This window comes from Phacochoerus africanus, chromosome 1 (genome assembly GCF_016906955.1).
Source record: "Phacochoerus africanus isolate WHEZ1 chromosome 1, ROS_Pafr_v1, whole genome shotgun sequence".
In the NCBI taxonomy this organism is placed as follows: Eukaryota; Metazoa; Chordata; class Mammalia; order Artiodactyla; family Suidae; genus Phacochoerus; species Phacochoerus africanus.
The window spans coordinates 231,439,500-231,456,955 of record NC_062544.1 but is presented as its reverse complement, the minus strand read 5'-3'; the positions used below and the strand labels follow the sequence as shown (position 1 = coordinate 231,456,955).

General features: G+C 35.3%; 1 protein-coding gene across 2 annotated transcripts in view; it reads left to right on the top strand.

The window, feature by feature from the left end:
• DZIP3 (DAZ interacting zinc finger protein 3) overlaps positions 1–17,456 on the top strand; it is a 130,526-nt gene that overhangs the window by 48,717 nt on the left and 64,353 nt on the right. For both annotated transcript variants that reach the window (XM_047792914.1, XM_047792925.1), the window contains exons 9-12: positions 7,281–7,400; positions 9,323–9,424; positions 11,057–11,149; positions 12,544–12,596. In XM_047792914.1, coding sequence (XP_047648870.1) covers positions 7,281–7,400; positions 9,323–9,424; positions 11,057–11,149; positions 12,544–12,596 — 368 coding nt within the window. The remainder of the gene's footprint in view (positions 1–7,280; positions 7,401–9,322; positions 9,425–11,056; positions 11,150–12,543; positions 12,597–17,456) is intronic.

Below are 17,456 nucleotides of genomic sequence, written 5' to 3'. Positions count from 1 at the left end.
CTAGGTATACTTACTTGTTTTGGTGGTGCAGCTCATCCAGGAGCTTCCTGGAAAAGAGTACTTGCTTAGGACATAAATTTTTTAAGATCATTCAAGTGTTAAAATAATTTATCCTTTGTATACTTTATTTATATTTTGCCTGAGGATAGAACTGTAGGTTGAAAATCATTTTCCTTCCGTTTTTTGTTTTTTATTTGTCTTTTTATTGTTTTTTTTTATTTTTTTATTTTTTGCCTTTTCTAGGGCCGCTCCCACAGCATATGGAGGTTCCTGGGCTAGGGGTCTAATCGGAGCTGTAGCCACCAGCCTACACCACAGCCACAGCAACGTGGGATCCGAGCCGTATCTGCGACCTACAACACTACTCAGGACAATGCCAGATCCTTAACCCACTGAGCAAGGCCAGGGATCGAACCCGCAACCTCATGGTCCCTAGTCAGATTTGTTAACCACTGAGCCACAATGGGAGCTCCTTCCTTCAGTTTTTACAGTTATGTTTCTATTATCTTCTAGCTTCCAATAGTAGTACTTTTGAGAAATTTGATATTGTTATGAATCTAAATCTTTTGCTTATAACTTATTTCATTTTTTTCTTTCTGGGAATTTTTAGGATATTCTGTCTATCCCTAGTGTTCTGAGTATATGTTTTTTGTTCTGGGACATTTTCTTTCTTTACTTATTTGATGATTTCTTCTTCATTTTCTCTTTTATTTGAAATGTTTATTGGAAGATACTTGACATCCTGGACTGAGTTTCTCATTTTCTTATTTCTTTGCTAATTTTTATTTATTGTCATTTTGTTCTACTTTCTAGGAGATTTTAACTTGATCTTTCTGCCTAGAGCTAATATTCAGCCAGTATATACTAGTGCTATCATATTAGGTGTTATAATGTTAAAATATTTGCATACTGTTTGCACAATAGTTGCTGCTTCAAATATAGTTCAGTAAAAAGCCATCATTCCAACTGCCCTGGACTTCCCTCCAGCCTTCTCTCCCCATACAACTATAAAATCCAATAACTAAAGGTTTTAATGTCAAATGGAATAGAGTGCTTCCATCCTCCTCTGGCTCTAGGCCAGCATGCTCTTAACCTTTATAATTGGTGTCTATGCCTGTCAGCCCGCCAAAAGTCCTACTCCCAGACATTGTGATTAATTTTTTAAGGAAACTTAGAGGACTGGCCTGTACACTTTATCTGGCACTGAGGACTTCCTCTGACTACCATCAGAGACCTGCTCTGCCCTAATTTCTCTTATCCTCATGTGTCTCAGATGAACCAACCTGTTGGGGGAGGATAGTCCTCCTGGAGATGCTGGCACCCTAGCAGGTCCATTTCCCATTGTAGGTTATTATTTTCAACTTTACCCTTCTATTGAATTTTTTTTCTTTCCTTTTTCTTTTTTCTCAAGTTTTCTCAAAGTATAATTAATTTACAGGGCTGTGATAATTTCCACTATATAACAAAGTGACCCAGTCATACATATGCACATATTCATTCTCTCTCAGATTATTCTCCCATGTAGATTATCACAGAATATTGGGTAGAGTTCTCTGCCTCTACATAACAGGTCCCTTTTGGCCAATTGTTGCATATACCTCAGTGTTCATATGCCATTCCCAAACCCCCAGTCCATCCCTCCCAAACTCCCAACTCCTGTCCACTTTGGTAATCATATGTTTTTCAAAGTCTGTGAGTCTCTTTCTGTTCTGAAAATAAGTTCATTTGTATCATTTTTTTGAAGATTCTATGTATAGTTGATAGCATATGATATTTGTCTTTCACTGCCTGACAAACTTCACTTAGTATGATAGTTTCTATGTCCATCTATGTTGCTGCAAATGGCGTTATTTCATTCTATTTTATGGCTGAGTAATATTCCATTATACAAATGTACCACATCTTTATCCATTCCTCTGTTGATGGACATTTAGGTTGCTTCCATTTCTTGGCTATTGTAAACAGTGCTGCCATGAACATTGGAGTGCATGTGTCTTTTCAAATTACGTCTTTCTCTGGATAGATGCACAGGAGTAGGATTGCTGGATCTTATGGTAGTTCAATTTTTAGTTTTTTGAGGAACCTCCATACTGTTTTCTGTAGTGGTTGCACCTGTGTACATTCCTACCAACAGTGTAAGAGGATTCCCTTTTCTCCACGCTCTCTCTGGCATTTATTATTTCTAGACTTTTTGATGATGACCATTTTGGCTGGTGTAAGATGGAATCTCATAGTACTTTTGATTGTATTTCTCTAATAATTAGTGATGTTGAGCATCTTTTCATCTTTTGGCCATTGTTATGTCTTCTTTGGAGAAATGTCTATTTAGATTTCTGCCCATTTTTTGATTGAGTTGTTTGGTTTTTTTAGTATTGAGCTGCAGGAGGTGCTTGAATATTTTGGAGATTAATCCCTTGTTAGTCACTTCATTTGCAAATATTTTCTTCCATTCTATGGTTGTCTTTTGTTTTGTTTATGGTTTCCTTTGCTGTGCAAAAACCTTTTAGGTTTAACCATGTTCCATGGTTTATTTTTGTTTTTATTTTCATTACTCTAGGAGGTGTATCTGAGAAAGTATTGTTGCATTTTAAGTCAGAGAGTGTTTGGCTTATGTTTTTCCTCTAAGAGTTTCATAGTATCCAGTCTTACATTTAGGTCTTTAATCCATTTTGAAGTTATTTTTGTGTATGGTGTTAGAGAATGTTCTAATATCATTCTTTTGCATGTAGCCATCCAGTTTTCCCAGCACCACTTATTGAAGAGACTATATATTCTTGCCTCCTTTGTCATAGATTATGGGTGGGTTTATTTCTGGGCTTTCTATCCTGTTCCACTGATCTATATTTCTGTTTTTATGCCAGTACCATATTGTTTTGATGAATGTAGCTTTTGTAGTGTAGTCTGAACTCAGGAAGCCTAATTCCTCCAGCTCCATTTTTCTTTCTCAGGATGTCTTTGGCTATTCAGGGTCTTTTGTATTTCTGAACAAATTTTAAAGTATCTTGTTCCAGTTCTGTGAAAAATGCTATCAGTAATTTGATAGGGATTGAATTGAATCTATAGATTGCCTTGGGTACTAAGAGAGAAATTGATAGCAATACAAGCCTACCTTGGAAAACAAGAAAAATCTCAAATAAATAACCTAACTTTGCACCTAAAGCAACTAGAGAATGAAGAACAAACAAAACCTAAAGTTAGCAGAAGGAAAGAAATCAGAGCAGAAATAAATGAAATGTGAACAAAGAAAACAGTAGAAAAGATCAATGAAACTAAAAGCTGGTCCTTTGAAAAGATCAATAAAATTGATAAACCCTTAGCCAGACTCATCAAGAAAAAAAGAGAGAGGACTCAAATCAAAATTAGTAATGAAAAAGAAGTTACAACTGACATCACAGAAATACAAAGGATCACAAGTGACTACTATAACCAACTATATGACAATAAAATATAAAACCTTGAAGAAATGGACAAATTCTTAGAAAGATATAATCTTCCAAGATTAAACTAGGATGAAATAGAAAAGATGAACAGACCAGTCACAAGTACTGAAATTGAAATTGTGATTAAAAAACTTCCAACAAACCAAAGTCCAAGACCAGACGGCTTCACAGGCAAATTCTATCATAAATTTAGAGAAGAGTTAACACCTATCCTTTTGAAACTATTCCAAAAAATTGCAGAGGAACACTCCCAAACTCATTCTATGAGGGCACCATCACCCTCATACCAACACCAGACAAAGATACCACAAAAAAAGAAAATCATAGGCCAGTATCATCGATGAACATAGATACAAAAAATTGTCAACAAAATACTAGCAAACTGAATCAGCAATACATTAAAAGGATCATACAGCATGAGCAAGTGGGATTTATCTCAAGGATGCAAGGATTTATTAATATCTGTAAATCAATCAGTGTGATATACCACATTAACAAACTGAAGAATAAAAACCATATGATTCTCTCAATACATGCAGAGAAAGCTTTTGACAAAATCCAACACCCATTTCTGATAAAAACCCTCCAGAAAGTGGTTATAGAGGGAATCTATCTCAACGTAATAGTGGCCATATATGACAAACCCATAGCTAATGTCATACTCAGTGGTGAAAAGCTGAGATCAGGAGCAAGATAAGGATGTCCATTCTCGACACTTCTATTCAACATACTTTTGGAAGTCCTAGCCATCACAATCAGATAAAAAAAAAAAGAAAAGAAAAGGAATCCAAATTGGAAAGGAAGAAGTAAAACTATCACTGTTTGCAGATGACCTGATACTGTACCTAGAAAATCCTAAAGATGAAACCAGAAAACTGTTAGAGCTCATCAATATATTTGGTAAGGTTGCAAGATACAAAATTAATACACAGAAATCGACTGCATTTCAATATACTAACAATGAAAGATCAGAAAGAGAAATTAGGGAAACAATCCCATTTACCATCACATCCAAAAGAATAAAATACCTAGGAATAAACCTACCTAAAGAGACAAAGACCTGTACTCTGAAAACTATAAGATACTGATGAAAGAAATCAAAGATGACACAAACAGATGAAAAGATATTCCATACTCTTGGATTGGAAGAATCAATATTGAATTTTTAATTTCAATGATTATTTCAGCTATCATCTACTAAGAGTTTTCTTGTTATGAGTGTTCCTATTTCTTTTTTTAATAACATTTTTTCCTTTTTTCATTCATAATATATTATAGGTAAGTGTTAGAGGTAAATTTTAGCCAGATCATATCATTTTAAGCAACGTAAGTGCTCAGACTCTATCTTGAGGGTAATGTGAAACCCTCTAAAACTTTTAAATGATAGCTTGATATAATCGAATTATATTAAAATATGAGTTATAGAATTTAGGACTTTCTGTGTTTACAATAGGGAGGAATTAAGAAAGTAAAAAAAGCTAATAAAGTGGTTACAAATTGTAGTTAATGTTCTAAGGAAAAAGAAGGGACTGGGATGGAGAACACACAGATGCACATACATATACCTGCAAATACCATATTTGTCTCTATGTATATTTGCACAAATGCCTTTGTGTCTACTTGTAGTGGTTAGGAAAGGCCTCTCTGGGAGGTGATATTTAAGTTGGTAGCAGAAGGTTGAGAATGGAACTATCTCTGTAAAGAGTAGGGGAAGAGCATTCAAGGTAAATGGAATTGAGTGTAGACTTGAAGAGCAAGTTTGAGGAATGAAAATATAAAATAATGTCTAAATTTTAGAGTGAGTGATGCTCTAGATGAATTTGAAGAGATGGAGATGAGTTGGCTAGATATACTGGGTTCAGATTCTGCAGGTTCTGCAGAACATTCCAGTGCGGATTCCGGGTTTTGTTTTAGGTATGGGAAGCCAGGGAAGGGTTTTAATCAAGGAACTGACATGATCTTGGGCTTCTTTAGAGAGTGCTTTGGAGCACAGTGGGAGGGGAAGAGGGAGACTGGTTAGACAGTTGTTATAGATAGTAATCGAGGTAAGACGTAGAGTGGTAACAGTGGAGAAAGAATTAGAATAGTTTGTGATATATTTTGGAAGAAGACTCAATGGCACTTGCTAATATACTGCATCAAAAGGGTGATGATGGAATAATTTTGCAAGATTACTGGCTTGAAGCTGAATAGATTGTGGTAGATGCGATTGATATAAGTCACATGAGGACTTAGGATTAACCTGCTAAAATCACTGCTGTATCCTTAACATTCTTAACAGCCTGGCACATAATAGGCATTCAGTAAATATTTGTAGACTGTACAAATAACAATTACTGGGGCAGAAGATGAGGAGTAAAGAGGTTTGGTAAAAGAATAAATAGGTTAATATTGAACTGTTAAGTGTTAGATATGTGAAATCACAATTATATATATTTTTCTGTTTTTTTTTTTTAGCATCTTCACTTGACTGTTGGCTATCCTGACAGGCTATAATACTTTCATATTGATAGGTCCTTGAATATGTCTCCTTTATTTCTCTCTTATTTTGACATATTAAATTTTCTTTGTCTTTTCTTTTTTTTTTTTTTTTTTTTGCTTTTTTAGGGCCACACCCGCAGCATATGGAGGTTCCCAGGCTAGGGGTCTAATCAGAGCTGCAGCCGCCAGCCTATGCCAGAGCCACAGCATTGCGGAATCCAAGCCACATGTGGGAGCTACACCACAGCTCATGGCAATGCTGGATCCTTAATCCACTGAGTGAGGCCAGGGATCAAACCCGCAACCTCATGGTTCCTAGTCGGATTTGTTAACCACTGAGCCATGATGGGAACTCCTGATATTTTAAATTTTATTGTTGAGTTGGTCAGAACATTTTTATCCTTCATAAAATTCTAAATACCATTGAACAAATGTTATGAATGCTGATATGATTCAAAAAATAATATATAGTGGCATATTTATCATGTCATACACCCCCGATATTTATGGGATATATCCCTCTAAAGGATATTAACGACCTGTTTAATTTAGACTTGATGATGCATTTCACAAACCTTTGATAAGCATTTTAAAATACAGAAATTGCATTCCAAATTGTAACTCAGAACACTGAGGAGATATTTCTGTACCTAACTTCTCCCCATTCTGGCTGGGCGGCCTGTTGGACCACTACAGTAGTCTCACTGCCAACATGGTGTCCTGAGGGCCATTTCCAGCAAGGACTCTCCCAGGTTTCCAGTGATTTGTTGTATCTCTGTCTTTAATCAGAGCAAGTAATTCTTTTTTTTTTTTGCCTTTTTCTAGGGCCGCTTCCCATGGCATATGGAGGTTCCCAGGTTGGGGGTCTAGTTGGAGGTTCGGAGCTGTAGCTGCCGGCCTATGCCAGAGCCACAGCAATCAGGATCCGAGCCACATCTGCGACCTACACCACAGCTCACGGCAATGCCAGATCCTTTATTGAGCAAGGCCAGTGATTGAACCCGCAACCTCATGGTTCCTGGTCGGATTCATTAACCACTGCACCACGACGGAAACTCCCAGAGCAAGTAATTCTTGATAGAAGCATGTTAGGTGTTATGCTGTGTGATAGAATGGTGAATAGACATATAGCTCCGAATATAGACTTTTCCTTTCTCCAGTATTTCTTGTTTGGGGACTTTCTATATATTGTTGACTTTCAGTGAGAGAAATAGGTTCTGTAACTATTTTTTAAAAAAACATATACAACATCTTCAAAAAAAGATATGAAATGGATGTATCACTTAAAGTAAGATATTGAAAGTGTTATAGTCTTTTTATTACTAATTCATGAGATTTATTTTTATTTTTAAAATTTAGGATCTTCTTAATAATTTCATCAAGACAACTGAGGGTAATATAATGAAGCAGACCATTTGCAGTTATCTGGATTGTGAGCGATCTTGCGAAGCTGACATTTTGAAGAACAGCAATTATAAGGTACTATAATTATCAATTAACTAAGTATTTTAAAAACATAATTGTAAAATTAAACATAGATAAAAATTATTATATTATGCCATAGAATATTGCATAAAAATGGTGCCTATTTTAATTACAGTAATAATGTAGCAGAGGAGTTGTTTCAGGATCTCCAAGAGCTTAGATACATAGTGATCAGGAATAATTTATATCCTATGAGTCGATAAAAGAATGACTTGTTTTTGCTAAGGTTTTTGTAATATCCATAGGTCTCTGAAGTTATAATAAGTATTCCCACAATCATATAGTAGAAGTTCTCTAAAATATTCTTTACAGTTAGAAATGCTTTAGGTTGAGCATATTAGCATTTTACTAAGGAGAAAGCTTATCACTCCTCAGAATTACATTACTAAGTAAGGATCATTATTTCTTCGATGGACCTTGAGTGGGGCACACATACATAAAGCCAGCTTTGACTTGAAGAAATACAACAAAGTACTTCAAGTCTAGTTTTCTCTGGATCTATCAGAATAAGACTATGAAAAATCACAAGATAGGATGAGATGTGACAATCAGTGCAAATCTGACACCACTTCTATAAGATAATGGTAATCTGAATTAAAAGGCATATTGTATACAGCAAACAGGGTAGATGGGGAGGAGGAGAAAGCCAAGATCTATTCATCAGGATAAAACAGGTATTGGGGGAGTTCACGTTGTGGCTCGGAGAGTTAAGAACTTGACATAGTGTCTGTGAGGATGTGGCTTCAATTCCTGGCTTCACTCAGTGGGTTAAGAATCTGGCATCACCACAAGCTGTGGCATAGATCAAAGATGTGGCTCAGATATGGTGTTGCCATGGCTGTGGCACAGGCAGCAGCTGTGGCTCTGATTTCACCCCTAGCCTGGGAACTTCCATATGTCGCAGGTGCGGCCATAAAAAGAAAAAAAAAAAAAAGACAGGCATGGGAAAGTGTGGGCCTGGGGAAGTGGTAGTCCTTAGGGCAAGGCAAGGTGGATCCTGGTTTAGGACACATGGTGATAAGGTCCTATGGTTTTCCCCAGGGGGCATCATGGTTGCAATCAAATGGATAGCATGTAGCAGCAGGATGTCCTGATCACAAAATTTATGCTTTTTTTGTCATTTAAGCAGCATACCTATTTGAAGGCAGCAGGATTATAATTCCCAGGGAGGGCACACTGGGAAAGACAAGAAATCTATACTTTGGGGATAATACAGTGGCTCTGGAGCCAGTGGCTCTGGAGCATTTTTAGCACCAAGACAGCAAAAGATCTGGTGATTGATGACAAAGGAGTTTTTGAGAATAATGGTGTGGAATTGGGGCTGAAGGAAAAGGGAAATGTAAAAATGGAGGTGATATAGGGAAGAAATAGCATGTTACTCTACAAAGGTCATTCACTGGGTTTCTGATATTTTGTTGTATACAGCTAAGTTATTCAAATTTTGCCTTTTTTTCTGTCTTTAATGATATAAAAATGACGACTTATATAGTCCTTTGATTACCAGTGATCCATTGATAATTTTTATTTTATTTTATTTATTCATTTTTGTCTTTTGAGGACTGTACCCGTGGCTTATGGAGGTTCCCAGGCTAGGAGTCTAATCTGAGCTGTTGCTGCTGGCCTATGTCAGAACCACAGCAATGTCAGATCCGAGCCGAATCTGCGACCTACACCACAGCTCATGGCAAGGCTGGATCCTTAACCCACTGAGCAAGGCCAGGGATCGAACCCTCAACCTCATGGTTCCTAGTCAGATTCGTTTCTGCTTTGCCGCAACAGGAACTCCTGTTGATAAATTTTAAATGCCATGTAAAACTCATCTAGTTACAGAATAATTTAAAAAGCGACTTAAAGTGGTATTTTCTGTATCTACATGGATTATTATTTCTATATCAACAGCTTTTATTACTTTTCAGGGATTTTTTCAGTTAATGTGCAGTAAAAGCTGCTGTGTTTACTTCCATAAAATTTGTTGGAAAAAATTCAAGAATTTAAAATATCCAGGTGAAAATGATCAGGTACTATATTTTTCCTTAAAAACTTTACTACAGCATTTCCTGCATTACCCTTTCCTCTTGTTTCTTCTTTCCTCTTCATTCTTCATGTTTACATCCTTACTCTTTTCTCTCCCTTCATTTTTCTTTTTTTTTCTTTTTTTCTTTTTCTTTTCTAGGGCTGCACCCATGACATATGGAGGTTCCCAGGCTAGGGGTCCAATCAGAGCTGTAGCCACTGGCCTATGCCAGAGCCACAGTAATGCGGGATCCGAACCGCGTCTGTGATCTACACCACAGCTCACGGCAACGCCGGATCCTTAACCCACTGAGCAAGGCCAGGGATCGAACCCACAACCTCATGGTTCCTAGTCGGATTTGTTAACCACTGAGCCATGAAGGGAACTCCAACTCCCTCCATTTTTCTTTCCCTGTCCTCTTTGATGCTTTTCTCCTCACTTTATCATCACCATTTATTAAACAGGTTTTTGTAGGAAACACTCTGCTAATTGCTTTGCTTATTGAGTTCTGTTAATTTTTTCTCTTCCCTTTAGAAGTTTATACTCTTAAGAATAGAAGTAGTGATGTATATATTCACACAAGGGACATAGAATTGCTTAATAAAAAGACAGGACAACTATACAACTTTAAGGATAGTTTCTATGTGAAGGGTAGGGAACAGTAGTGAATTTTATAGTCTTAAAAATATATTTGTATTATTTATATTTGCCTAAAGTCATATTAACTAAATGAATTGTTTTGATACTAAAAGTAGAAATCCAAAACCCAATCCGATATTAATTACTCATTAGTGAGCCAATGGCCATTAGTTGGGTCTATAATGTTTGGTTCTAGAGTGTTTACATTGTGCAAACAATAGAAGACACTTGTGGTAAAGTAGAAAGAACATTGTATATGGTTGCGAGATCTGAGTTCAAATCCAGATTGAGCCAATTACTGCTTTTTTTTTACACTAGGCTGAAACTCCTTTTTCTAAGCCATAAAGTGATAATAGTAGTACCTACTTCATAAGGTTGTGAGGATTAACAGATAAAACAGGTGAGCTTGCATTGTACATCGTAAAAATCACTATATAAGACATTATTAAGCATTTTTTAGGCAGTGTGAAAATACTTTTCACTTTCTTTGACTGTCAGGGCAATCAGTATTGCTCAACTTTAGAAAGAGAAGTAAAAGAAAACGAAGTAACTTAACCAGAGGAAATAGCAAGGTCAGAATCAGAAGAAGGACTCAATGTTTTTATTCTTTCTTTATCCCTGACATCTTCATATATCTGATGGAAATTCAGTATTCCTTTTTTACACTTAATTAGTGTATTTTACTTAGGTTGTTTCATTGGGGGCAGCAAATTTTATTTTAGATTGTAATTTAACTATTTGAAGATAAAGTAGAAATGATGAGAGAGGAAGCTGTGATCATACATTGTAAATAGGAAATCCATTGATACAGGAAATGGACAGTCTTTGAACAGCCAGCTCTGAAATGTTTATTCACATCTTGTTTCACCTCTCTAGCAACATCTGCTTCCAACTTTATTTAAACATAATCAGATTTTCACATCAAAGTTTTTTCTCCTTTTATTGTTTGCATTGTTTTTCCTATTGATAATTTGGGTTTTTTTATTGATAACTTTAGAGTTTTAGTGGGAAAAAATGTTTGAAGGAAGGATGTACTGGTGACATGGTAAGGATGCTGCAATGTGAGGTACCTGGAATTGTCAAAATTTTGGTGAGTATCTTTTTTCTTTTTCCTTTCTTTTTTAATTTATTATTATTTTTTAATTGTTATTTCCCCAGTACAATTTTTTTTCTACTGTACAGCATGGTGACCCAGTTACACATACATGTACACATTTTATTGTTGCACAATATCATACTCCATCATAAGTGACTAGACATAGTTCCCAGTGCTACATAGCAGGATCTCATTGCTAATCCATTCCAAAGGCAATAGTTTGTATCTATTAACCCTAAGCTCCCAAACACCCCACTCCCTCCCCCTCTCCCTTGGCAACCACAAGTCTATTTTCTAAGTCTATGATTTTCTTTTCTGTTGAAAGGTTCATTTATGCCTTATATTAGATTCCAAATATAAGTAATATCATGTGGTATTTGTCTTTCTCTTTCTGACTTACTTCACCCAGTATGAGAGTCTCTAGTTCCATCCATGTTGCTACAAATGGCATTATGACTTTTTAATGGCTGAGTAGTATTCCATTGTGTACATATACCACATCTTCCTAATCCAATCATCTGTCAATGGACATTTGGGTTGTTTCCATGTTTTGGCTATTGTGAATATAGCTGCAGTGAACATGCGGGTGCATGTGTCTTTTTTAAGGAAAGTTTTGTCCGGATATATGCCCAAGAGTGGGATTGCTGGGTCATATGGTAGTTCTATGTATAGATTTCTAAGGTATCTCCATACTGATCTGTAATGCTGTTTTTGACTTCAAACAGATTTGGGAATCATAGTAATAGTATTCTACCCATATTCTCTTTGATGATGACTAGGCTCTCTATCCTTTTTATTGCATTGATTTCCTCAAAGTAGTGTTTAAGTGGTACTTAAGAATAAGAACATTTAAAATTTAAAAAATAGACACACATATGCCCAGAAACAAAGCAGGCCACAGCTGTACCAATGAGGAAAATCTCTCATGAACCAAGGAGGATAATTAATTCTTTTCCATTTATGGTTAAAAATAATTTTAAACTTTCTGAAACTTTTTTACTCTGTAGGCATCTTTCTTTGAAAATATCAATAAAACATCTCATATAGTAGCTGTTATATAAATTACACTCAAATGGTGTCCATTTTATTTTTAGTTAATGAATAAATTTTCAGTTTATTAGTAAATAGACAAAAATTATAAATAGAATTATATATATTTATGTTAAGATATCTTTTCATAATTTAGATTTGGTATTTAAATCCTATAGTGATATAAAGAACTTTTTTTTAAGATCCTCTCCAGTTTGTTTGATTAATATTGTTTATAGCTCGTTATTTCTGTTTTGTTTTAAATTCTCATTATCTTCTTTCAAATATTAAGGGTAAGAACATTAAAGAATTTTGAAAATTGAACTACTTTAGGGCTAATTTTTTTCTATCACTTGCAGTTTGAAGTTGTGAGAAAAGATGAATATATAACCATTGAAAATTTAGGAGCCAGGTAAGCGTGAAATTAAATATTCTACTTTTTTCTGTGCGTATATGTTTTTTTCAATTACTTCATTTTTCTGTGTTTCTGTTATCCATCAGAGTGCCATTAAATTTAAAGGTGGTATCAGTTGTGTAAGAAAATTGTATATAATTGACATTTGTCTACCCCTCTCCCCCCCACTTTGTAGATAGTTCTAAAGCAGGAAAGGGGAAATTATGTGGATACTTTTCTCTTAAGTATGAGAAGAGTCCTTTCCTGCAAACCAAACATATTTTTCTTAAAGATATTCAAATTAGGTTGTTATGACATGAAAACTTTCTCATAGGTTCAAAACTCACCCAGCCCTCCAAGCTACCTGACAATTTGAATCATCTATTTCTTAGATAAGAAAGCTAAATTGCAGAGGAATATGTACTATAAGACTGTTGCTATTGAAATTAGAAATTTCAGTATAAAAATTATCCCAATCCAGTCATTCTTCTGTTTAAAGTGTCTCTCATTTTTCAGTCTATCAGGGTCATTACATTGATATCTAAGGCATTAGTTTTCCCTATGAGTGAATAAAACTCAAATCTTTATCTCTATCATAGATGTCACTCCTAAAATCTAGATTTATCTACTTGCATGCGGAATATTTCCATTTTTATATTTAAAAAAAAATCTGTCGTTCAGCATACCCACAACTAGACTTGCAGTATTTCTTTCCAATTCTGGTGTATAAACTTTTTTTCAGTTCGATCAGATCAACTTCTTAAATATATTGTATATGCCTCCTTACTTCTGCCCCTGTGCTTCTACTAAGTTAAATAAAGTTATTTTTCACTTGAAATTCTGAAACAGCTTCCAAACTGATCTTTCTGCCCCAGTCTTACCTTTCTTCAGTCTGACTGTTCAACAGTCTATTAAGCAGTCTGTTCAGCCATTAAAATCACTGTTCTAAAAGAAAATGAAATGTTTCACTTCTCTGCTTGAAAATCTTTCAGAGGCTTTTCATTGCTCTTAGTTAAGTTCAGGCTCCTTAGCTTGGCTCTTTAGTCACCTTGATCCCTTCTGTACTCACTAGTGTCATCTCTTGCCATTCTTTTTTTTAAACTGTATACATGTACCAACTATACTGAGCTTCTTTTAGTTCTTGAGTGTGCCAACTGTTTTAACTCTAGGACTTGTATGGAATACTCTACTCCTTTGGCTTTGCCTGGTTACAATTTCCAGGAAGTCTTATTCACATTAAATTAGGGGTTTTAATCACATATTCCTTCTACTTCTATCAAAACATTTACTAAGGTCTGTTTTACTTTCTTGGCTTTCTTCTCCATTTGACTATAGGCTGCAGGAAGGCAAGAACTGTATCTTGCTTACTGGCATACTCTCAGTACATAGCCTAATGCCTGGCATATAGCTTGTGTCCAATAAATACATTGAAGATGTAGAGAGTCTAAATTCCATTATTCTTTAATGAGTATGTTACTTTTATTTTGACAGGCAATTAACTTATTTGAAGATGAACTATTAACCTTTTTTTCCTTGGATGGTGTTTCTTGTCTCAATGCAGATATTTTGCCTTTAGCTGAGCTGCTTTGAGTCTGTTTCACAGGGTGGTTCAGCAGTCATTCAGAGAAGTGACCAGAAAAAAATTGCGGGATCTCTTCTCTGTCTCTATTTTCAGGGATTTCCCCCACACTCTTCAGCACCCATGGCTCTATGGCTTCAATTTTCTGGTTCCTTCAGCCAAGGAGCTCTTTGTTTTCCATCTAGGTTATACTTAGCCTTAGGTTAAAAGCTCTAAAATTGGTGAACTTAAATTTCATACAGTCCTCTTCTCTTCTCTTTGAGCATGTACCCCCTACGGCAGAGTTAATCTGTTTCTTCCACTCTCTTGCGCCTTCAGAGTTGCTTTTTATACTTTGCCCAAGTTTTATAGTTATTTTCTGTGAGAAAACCCTCTGGTTACTGACTCTTATTACCAAAAGTGGAAGAGCTACCTCATGGGGTTTTGTGAATGAATGACAAAATGTTTTGTTATTTTTAACTCTAAAATGCTTTATTGTTATTAAAATGTGCATAAAAGGGAATTCCCATTGTGGCTCGATGGGTTAAGAACCTGACTAGTTATCCATGAGAATGTGAGTTCAATCCCTGGCCGTGCTCAGTGGGTTAAGGATACAGCCTTGCTGCAAGCTGCAACTGATTCAACCCCTAGCCTGGGAATTCCCATATACTGCGGGTACAGCCCTAAAGAGGAAAAAACAAGACAAAACAACCAAACTATATATGCATAAAGAAAAGCTCACAAAATATAAATGCAGAGTTTAAAAAAGAATCTGACACAAGTCAACAAATAGAATTTTGCCAGCACTCCAAATGCACTCACTGTGCCCCTCTCCCAGCTCTTCTTCCTAGGTAACTGTTATATCCTGACCTTCACAGTAATCATCTCCTTGCTTTGTTTATAAGAGTACCAATTATAAATGCATATCCAAACACTGGATTTTTTTTTATAGGTCATGTTTTTTAAGCTACAGGTCATATGCAGTAAAATTCCCCCTTTAAAAATATATTTTAAATGAGTTTCTTTGTATACAGCCAGGTGATGACTACCATGATCAAGGTATTTCCATCACCCCAAAAGTTTCTTCCAAAATCTCTTATGTGGTCATTCCTCTTACCCAATCTCTAAACCCTGTCCACCACTGATAGGATTTCTGTTCTGATTAATATTGCTTTTATCTAACTGTCTTTTAGTAGGAAAGCCTTTTGCATTTGGATTTTTTTTTAACTTAGATAATGCTTTTGAGATTTCATACTTGTTATTGCATGTATCAGTACTTCATTTTTGTTTGTTGCTGCATAATCTTCCTTTATATAGATGTACTAAAACTTATTTATCTGTTTAACAGTTGATGACATTTGAGTTGTTTCTGGTTTGGGGCTATTATAAAAAACCTTCTATAAATATTCATGTATTACTCTTTGTACAAACATATGTTTTCATTTCTCTTGGGTAAATTCCTAGGAGCAAGATTGCTGAGTCATATGATATGTGTTTAATATTATAAGAAACTGCCAAACTGTTTTCAAAGTAATTATACATTTTGTCATTCTCACCAGCATTATCAGAATTCTAGTTGCTCTGCATTCTCTCTAGCACTTGGTATTATCAATTTTAAAAATTTCAGCCATGTAAAAGATATATAAGGGTATCTTATTGTGATTTTAATTTGCATTTGCCTAAGTTTTCAAAACAATTTTTCTATTTTAGTTCCTTTGCTGTTATATGATATATGTCTTAGAAATAGCTTATAAATTTCTCTAAACTTCTTGCTGAGATTTTGATTGTGTTGAATTTATAGATCAATTTGGAGGTGATTTACATCTTAACAATATTGAGGCTTCCTATTCATGAAGATGGTGTATAATTAATTTCATTTAATTGGGTCTTTTTGTATGTTAGATTATCCCTATATGTTTAAATTCTTATGCTATTGCAGGTATTTTTAAAATTTCAATTTCTAATTATGTGTATTATACACAACTGATTTGTGTCTATTGAACTTGTATCCTGTGACTTGATACTTAATAATTCTAATATTATTTTGTAGATTCTTTGAGGTTTTCTACAAATGATCCTTTCATCTGTGCATGAAGACAACTTTCTTTCTTTTTGCAATCTATATGCTTTTTATTTATTTTTCTTTACTTAGTGCATGAGCTCGGTTCTCCAGTACAATGTTGAACATACTAGTGAGAACAGACATCTTTGCCTTTTCCAGATCTTAGGAAGAAGACTTCAGTTTTTCACCATTTAGTATGCTGTTAGCTATAGGATTTTTATAGATGCTCCTTTACAGGTTGAAGAAATTCTTTTCTAATCCTACTGAAAATTTTTATTGTGAATGGATAATGAATTGATGCTTTTTTTTCTACATGAATTGAGGTGATCATATGGTTTTCTACTTTTGCTATTAATATGCTGAGTTACATTAATTTATTTTCAAATATTTAATCAACCTTGCCTTCCAGGAATAAATAGCAATTGGTCATTACCTATTTTTCATATTGCTGCTGGGTTTTTTTTTCTAGCTTTATTAAGGTATAACTGGTATATAACATTGTGTAAGTCTAAGGTGTACAATGTGATGATTTTACATATATATATATATACATATATATATATATACATATATATATATATATATACACAAATGATTACCACCATAAGGTTAGTCAACACATCCATCACCTCACATAATTAACTTTCTTTCTGTGTGGTGAGAACTTTTAAGATCTCCTTTCTTGGAGTTCCCATTGTGGCTCTGTGGTAATAAACCCAACTTGTATCCATGAGGATGGGGGTTCAATCCCTGGCCTCACTCAGTGGGTTAAGGATCTGGTGTTGCCATGAGCTGTGGTGTAGGTTGCAGGCATGGCTCGAATCTGGCATTGCTGTGGCAGGCATATACAGCTCCAATTCAACTGCAGCTGTGGCTCAGATGTGAACCCTTGCCTGGGAACTTCCATATGCTGCAGGTGTGGCCCTAAAAGATTTTTAAAAAAACTACTTTCTTAACAGTTTTCAAGTATACAATGTAGCATTATTAACCATAGTCACATGCTATACATTGGATCACTGGTTTGTATCTTTTGACCCTTTACCCATTTACCCCTACCCCCCACCCCTGGCAACCACCAGTCTACTCTCTAAGCTCAGAGTTTTTTAGCTCCCACATATAAGTAGGATCAGACAGTATTTTTCTTTCTCTGTCTGGCTTATTTCACTTAGCATAATGCCCTTAAAGTTCATCCAAATTATCACCAATGTCAGGATTTCTTTCTATTTATTGCTGAATAGTATTCCATTGTATGTGTGTA